Source organism: Hippocampus comes, unplaced genomic scaffold, assembly GCF_001891065.2.
Source record: "Hippocampus comes isolate QL1 unplaced genomic scaffold, H_comes_QL1_v1.1 scaffold40, whole genome shotgun sequence".
Classification (NCBI taxonomy): Eukaryota; Metazoa; Chordata; class Actinopteri; order Syngnathiformes; family Syngnathidae; genus Hippocampus; species Hippocampus comes.
The window spans coordinates 1512215-1520120 of NW_017842058.1; the positions used below are offsets into that span (position 1 = coordinate 1512215).

General features: G+C 39.8%; 1 protein-coding gene and 1 long non-coding RNA gene across 2 annotated transcripts in view; one reads left to right on the forward strand and one right to left on the reverse strand.

The window, feature by feature from the left end:
* LOC109510678 (uncharacterized) overlaps nucleotides 1–485 on the reverse strand; it is a 4214-nt gene extending 3729 nt beyond the window's left edge. Inside the window, exon 1 of the long non-coding RNA XR_002167165.1 lies at nucleotides 394–485. This is a non-coding gene — a long non-coding RNA (uncharacterized LOC109510678). The remainder of the gene's footprint in view (nucleotides 1–393) is intronic.
* Nucleotides 486–916: 431 nt separating this feature from the next.
* inka2 (inka box actin regulator 2) overlaps nucleotides 917–7906 on the forward strand; it is a 13182-nt gene continuing 6192 nt past the window's right edge. The window contains exon 1 of the mRNA XM_019861167.1: nucleotides 917–1236. Within this exon, the coding sequence (XP_019716726.1) occupies nucleotides 1183–1236 (54 nt within the window). The 5' untranslated portion in view covers nucleotides 917–1182. The remainder of the gene's footprint in view (nucleotides 1237–7906) is intronic.

Consider the following 7906-nt stretch of genomic DNA (forward strand, 5'->3'; position numbering starts at 1 on the left):
AAAAAAAAAACAGGGAGGAGCACATGGCAAATCATGTGAGCATACAGTGATCAAAAATGGAGTGCACAAATCAAGTGACTGTTAACCTGTAAAATCACTAGACCAGGTTGGAAGTTGGAATCCTGAAGCTTCATCTGCTCTACATCCCTCTTCAACTTCTCCCTCACCTGCCTGAAGAGAAAACACACAAACACAGAGAGAGAGAGAGAGAGAGAGAGAGAGAGAGAGAGAGAGAGAGAGAGAGAGAGAGAGAGAGAGAGAGAGAGGTGTAACAAAAAAAAAACAGTTGAATTGGAAAATCGTTTTAAGATTCAAAAGACGTGACCGAATACAATCGTTTGGCTTTGAAATCGATCAAGATACATATCGAATCAGCTAAAATGGCACATTTACATTTCTGTCAACTTCATTCACTTGTATGGAAAATGACAACACAAAATGACGTCATACCCTCTCAAACTGAGCCGAACCATATCGAATCGTAATCCCAGAGTCGTTCCACTATCAACTTGTGTGTACACGCGCGCGCACACACACAAACGCACACACACACACACACACACACACACGCGCGCACGCACGCGCACACACACACACACACACACACACACACACACACACACACACACACACACACGCTTATCTTCACGCCAATAACGTAACTGCGTAACTCACGCGCACACACGCACGCACGCAAGTCTACGCACGCACAAACACACACTTATCGTCACGCTAATAACGTAACTGCACTCATCTTTTGTCTTTGAGATCGGCATTTTTGCAACATCTGAATTGAACTATCGAGAGTAATTTCCTGCAAAAATCTGATGTTAGCAAATAAAACCTATGCACACATTCACGCATGTAGCCTATAACACAAAACGGAATTACTTTATTTTCCCTCGTGGTCACTCAAATGAACACAATTCCACGCCCACGAGGCTGGCTCAGGACTGAATTGGAGAAGCAACTGAAAGTTCCCCTTGAATGGACGGACGCACGCGCGCGCGCAAGCACGCACGCTTTGTCACTCGGCGTCTGACTCGTTTGGCGTCACACGAAGGGAGGATTTCACAGACTTGTCTTCTGGTCTCCCCCACGCTGCTGCTGCAGAGCAAAGAACTCAGTCACGATGCGACACGTTGCGTGACATTTGGCGTGTTTTTCTCTATCTAACACGAGATGTCAAAGAAGAAGAGCATGGACGTGTGTCTGCGTAGATTGAAGCAGGAGCTGGTATGTGTTGCCCTTTTCTTTTTTCACCCGACCCGTGTGCGTGTACAAGTTATGCATTAAGGACAATAATAATTCCGAATGTGATTGCTTTGATTCGTGTTTTAGTCAGGCACTGCCATGATGCACGTACTGGTATGACTTCCAAACTAAATAGAAGTCCACGCTTGTTTCCTTGCCATTGTTATTTAAAAATACTGCTAAAAAAAATAAAGGAAACACTGAAACAACACAATGTAACTCCCAAGTGTTCCCTTTTTTTTTTTAGCATTTTATTTCCAAACGAATATATTGATATTACTACAGTGTTGTGTTATTGCATTTTGTTTGAATGTTTACAAAAACATTCACACATATTTATTCATATTTTATTTTTTCTTGTACTGTATTTTTACACTTGTATAATAGTTTTTTTTAAATAAAAAATAAATAGAGACACTTTGTGAATGACCATTAATATCCTATGTTGTATACTATGAAATAATACAGTGCATAGTATTTATACAATATAATGATGCCTTATATAATACACATTTATATGAATGTAATAATTTAAATTATTATTTTTATTTTAAGCTTTTGTATTTCGTTTATGATATTCATTTTTTTCATCAATTGGCATGGTGAACATGTTGATTTATTGCATTAGCTTTATATGCTGATCCATAACTGCCAGTTCAGGGTGTACTCTGCCTTCTCCCCGAATACAGCTGGGATCGGCTCCAGCACTCCCGCGACCCTCATGAGGATAAGTGGCTGGGATAACTTTTCAATTTGTTTCTCTATAAAATAAATGTAGATCACATAATGAACCATCCATCCATTTTCCAGCCCGCTTATCCTCACAAGGGTCACAGGCGTGCCTATCCCAGCTGTCTTCGGGCAATAGGCAGGGTACGCCCTGAACTGGTTGCCAGCCAATCGCAGGGCACACATAGACGAACAACCATTCGCACTCGCAGTCACACTCCAGGGACAATTTAGAGTGTTCCATCAATTTGCCATGCATGTTTTAGGAATGTGGGAGGAAACCGGAGTACCCGGAGAAAACCCACGCAGATACGAGTCGGAATCTAATCCTGCACCTCCGCACTGTGAGGCGGACGTGCTAACCAACATTTTTCAAGTTTTTATTTTTGAATATCACATCATCTAGTTATTTAGTTGTTATTTGTGGTGTTCTATTTTAAACCAGAAAACATAATGTCACTATTCCGGCAGCAGGGAGCAAACTGAGCGTACGCGTCATCACGGACAGTAAAAAACATGCTAACTCATCATTTTTCTTCTTCACTCACTCGCAACAATTCTCTTGCCAAATCTTATTTTAACTCCACTCTCCTCTTGACTACACGAGTAGACACTTGAAGGGGTCAGCTGCACCCGCACCCGCGCAGCTTCTAAGTTCAAGGGTCAAAAGTGGGTGACCTGACACCACCCCTCACAGATTGACACAAAAGGCCCTTACAACCTCCTATCACACATCAAGTGTTCACACTTTCATAACATGTTGGCGTTCAGGCCGCCTCGTGATGTCACATTGTCACAGTATATCCACTTCACCCTTGCATCAATGTCTTTGTTGGAGCAAGAACCCTATTAAGTTTGAATTGATTTTTTTTTACATTATATGTGACACCAGATGGTTGAAATATACCTCCATTCATTTTCGACATGGCGAGTCCTCATTAGGGTCAAAACAATTGAGACAACCCGGGCTGACATTTGATGTGATAAGCGGGATCCACCCTGAACTGGTCACCAGTCAATCACAGTGCACCAATGACCAACGTTAAATTGATCATCTGGCAGAGATGGTCCATTTTTGACGAATGAGCTGAATCTTTTTTTTTAATCAGGAAAATGATTTTAACTTGCATTTTCAATTAGATCAATTTGATTTGGAGAAATCAGTATGTAAAACTAACTACTTTAAAATAACCGTACCCTGTAAATAAGCGATATGACTACGCCCCGACCGCCATTCCCTCCATGTCTTGGTGGGAGCTACAGGATGGACCGGAGACTATACGTCCATTCACAATCAGTGAAAATACATTGTTAATATTGTCAAAATAACAGGGATCAATAGCCCCCAAAATGTATGTAGATATCTCTACCCACATCAACCTCTGAAAATATAAGAAAACATTTCGCCTTTACATGGCTGACTTAAAAGAGCAAGCTTATGAGCAGCCAATGTGCAGCTTAGTTGCAGATTCTGTCACGTCTGTCTGTTTTCTTTCAGAAATCTCCCAAGATACTCAAACACAATGGGTTCTGAGAAGCTTTTCATGAGCTGAATTGTTCATCGGTCCATCCATCCATCCATCCATCCATCCATCCATCCATCCATCCATCCATTTTCCGATCCGATTTTAGTGTTCACGTCATTTTTAAAGATTAAAGACAGAACTACTTTTTGTACCAGTAGTGTTGTTAGATTGAGTTGATGTTGCTAGTGGGGACAGCTTTGGGTGAAGAAACAGGAAGTGACATGTATTCTCCGATGTTACGAGACCGAGTTACGTATTTGTCCATTCTGTATGGTCAGTGAGAACGGAACAGAGTGAAACACTTTTGAAGTACCAATGTTCAGCCCACTCAAAAATCACTTTCATATTTAAGCCACTGTGACATTATGCACAGTTTGCATGTGGTACTTAATTATCGGGAAATAAAATACCATACTTAATGATTTGTGAAAATGTATTGCACATAAATGTAAAAATTAAATAAAATCTTAATACATTTTAAATAAATACAAATTGTACTTGGGAAGGCTTTTGTTTTTGTTTTGTTTTTTTTTTACCCGTAGAAAAATCCCTGCCTTAAGGCATCAAAAGAAGTACAGGTAGAATGAATAACATTGGCATTTCTCAGTAAGGGATTACAGTCAGTGTGGTAATGTATTTTCAAAATAATTTAGCGGACAGCTGGAAAGCTACACACTGTATTTTATCATTCTTGTGCCTATCTTCAAGATGTCTAAAAATATGCGTATGCTTCGAGAACGTTTGTGACTTGATTTGTAATCATAATCACCATAGATAGATTTTTCTGAAGACATTCACGTGATTTTTGCCACAGTGACCCCTACAGGACTGGAGTGGAACGGCAAATGACCTGAACATGAGGTCTTCAAGAGTTAGCTTTGATGTGATATAAGAGGCGATGTGGTCAGTGTGCTTTATCCGGGGGTTGATATAAAAGTCATCATGACCCCCTCAGGCAGACAGCCGGACGTACTGTACTGAATTAGTCTTGGTGTAAAAGTGTTCTTCACACCTGTTCCACGGCATACCAATCATCACATCCTATTCAACGACATTACTGTAAGTTCGTTTTTTTTTTTTTTGTTTGTTTTTCATCCAGTTTATGGCCAAGGACATGAGCAAAAAAGGACTTTGGACGTTTGAAACAAAAGCTAGAATGTGTAAACTTGTGAAATGAAGTGTGATAAAACGAAAGCACAGCGATTGGCTGGCAACCAGTTCAGAGTGTCCCACGCCTACTGCCCGAAGACAGCTGGGATAAGTTCCAGCACGCCCCGCGACCCTTGTGACGATAGGTGGATCAGAAAATGGATGGATGGTTAAAACGAAATTGTAGCAGTTGCTTGTGTAATTTACCCTCAAACTTTTTTTTTTGAAGGAAATGGCCAAATTGACATTAAAATGGCTGTTTTGACCCAAACGGTCTTTCCTGTGTATTTTCAGGTGTAGGTTTTTGAGACTTCGCTTAACTTGCGTCTACTCAAGACACATGTTTATCAAATTTAATGAAACTGGTGTTGGGGTCAGACTTTTGGACAAATTCAGGTTTGAGGCATCTCTGGAAATGATCCTAAAATGGTTGCTTCAAACCAGAACGGCAGACTTCTTCTGTCTTTTCTGGCATAGGATTTTGGTACTTTCTGTACGGCTACTCATGATAGACATATCTGCCAAATTTCATGGGGCTAAATGGAACTGACTTTGAACAGCTGAATTTTCAAAAGGATCTGTAGGACAAGTTTGTATTTGAATAACCTCTGAAAATGATTCCAAAACAGTTGCTACAAACCAAAATGACAGACTTCCTCTGTTTTTTCAGGCATACGGTTTTGAGATGCTTTGGTGGGTCTACTCACAACAAATATGTCTACCAAATTTCACATAGCGAAGTGAAACTGTCTGCTGTTGCTCAGTATTTCTCAGGTTCAAAACACGGACATATAGAAAGTTGTGTTCATGTTTATCTGGTTGGACGTCACCAGGAGGCCTGAAACAAGCTTCACTTGTTCAAGACACGACTGTTGCTGCTTCACACTTTTATTTGCCTGTTGATGTTGACCTTCCCCCATATAGAGAGACCCTCTGTGTATGTGCTCCACAGAAGCCTACAATCCTGTGTCCTTGACACACGTACACACACACACACACACACACACACACACACACACACACACACACACACACACACATAGCGGCATTCATTTTTAATGAGCCGGCCGAAGGAGCAGGAAGGAGTCTGATAACCTCAGTGTTATAAAGCCCCCCCAACCCACCAAACAAACAAGCGTTTCATGTGAGAGCCACACAGGAGGTGGCTGTGTGTGATATATATATATATAGAGAGAGAGAGAGAGAGAGAGAGAGAGAGAGAGAGAGAGAGAGCAAAAAAAACAAAAGAAAAATCTGGAGAAAAACATACTAGAACAGCTGAACTTTATTCGGGAGAGAGATGTGCGTTGCCTTGCATTGTACATGTCTGAATGTGAGTGGCAGCACGGTGGTTGACTGGTTAGCACGTCCACCTCACAGTTCCGCGGTGCAGAGTTCATATCCGGCTCCAGCCTCCTTGTGCGGAGTTTGCATGTTCTCCCCATGCCTGTGTGGGTTTTCTCCGGGTACTCCGGTTTCACATTAGAAAAACATACATTGTAGGTTGATTGAACACTCTAAATTGGTCATAAGTGTGGCTGTGAGTGTGAATGGTTGTTCGTCTGTGTGTGTCCTGCGATTGGCTGTCAGCCAGTTCAGGCTGTACCCTTTCCGACTGCCCGATGACATCTGGGATAGGCTCCAGCACGGCCCGCGACCTTCATGAAGATAAGCGGCTTGAATAATGGATGGATGGATGAATATGGGTGGTGAATTTTGAGCCCAGCCAAAAGAGGAAGCGCAACCACAATATCACAGCAGTTTAATTTTACTTCTGCTCTCAAAACGATTTCTTCATTTTAATTTCGTTTTTCAGCTTGTTGATCACATTTATGGTCAATATGCTTTTCCATCCATTCATCCATCTATCCATCCATCCATTTACGAATCCGCTTTTCCTAACAAGTGTTGCGGGCATGCTGAAGCCAACAAACGTGCAAACTCCTCACAAGAAGGCCGTAGCAAGAATCGAACCCTGCACCTCTGCACTGTGAGGCGTATATTCAATAAGCTTCTGAAATGTTTAATCTGACATTTGAACAGAGGTGTGTAATCTTTTTATAGTCACTCTGTCATATATGCTAGTATAATATGAATTAATCTTCATGCATAAGTTGGGCTCTGAAATCATCAGTCACCATTTGAAGCATTCAAACATGATAAACTTTATTGAAATGCTGCCAAGTCTCCACGCAAGCATTTTTAAAAAATCTCATCTGAACATCACTGGAGTGGACTGATGATGCAAGAAGTGCACCAGGGCAGTAAATGGCTTCCCCACGGCCTCGGTTTCATCATTGCCTTTAAATCGGACTGGACGGATGTTTCTTGACAAGCTTCTCGGGCTGTTGCTTCCTTTTAAAAGAAGCGAAAACATCTGCACTTCACCTACAAGTCTTTTTAAACCAAATAAATGCCAGGCGGTTAAAGGTTGAAGAGGCTGACATATTTGGGCCACTCGTTACAGCCGCGAGTCAGCTAACATGTGCAATAATGGGGTTTGACTTTGTGGCGAATTATGAATTATTAATGTCGACTGTGAAAAACAAAAAAAGGTCTGTGTGTTGGCCTTCGACCAAGATCTTTTATGACTCATTCGTGCCTCCTTTTATGAACTGAATATACTCAGCCAAAGGTTACAAATGAATGGTGCACCGTATTGGCCACACATCAGCATAATTATATATAAAACCAATATATATCAACTTATATACAAACAAAAAAAAATATACAGTTTTGTTTCCCAGTATTTGGAGATAAATGTGTCATTAGGCAAATATGTTAATGTCACTGTCGATTTGTGTTTGTGTTAAAAAAATAGTGCATTTTTTAAAATTTAGTTGATTAAATCATATATTTTAAAGGAATTGGTGAATTCTGTTGGATTGTAATCATCCTTGAATGTAATTTTATTACCTTTTTAAAATACTGAATTTATTTAAACTTAATAATTTTACACACATGAGTGTTGAAATAGTATCCATATTCTTGTTGAGTGACAAGTTATGTACCATAATTATATTTCAAGAAGAAAAGTCTTCTTTTATCAGCAAGTATTTTACATAAAAATCTGCTTCATAATTACAAATTAAATTGAAATCCTTTTAAATATGTTTTTGGGGGAAGATAAGAATTTTATATGCATTTTAAAGTCTTTTTTTCAATGCATTATTATTATTATTATTATTATTATTATTATTATGATATTATTATTATTATTATTATTATTATTATTATTATTATTATTA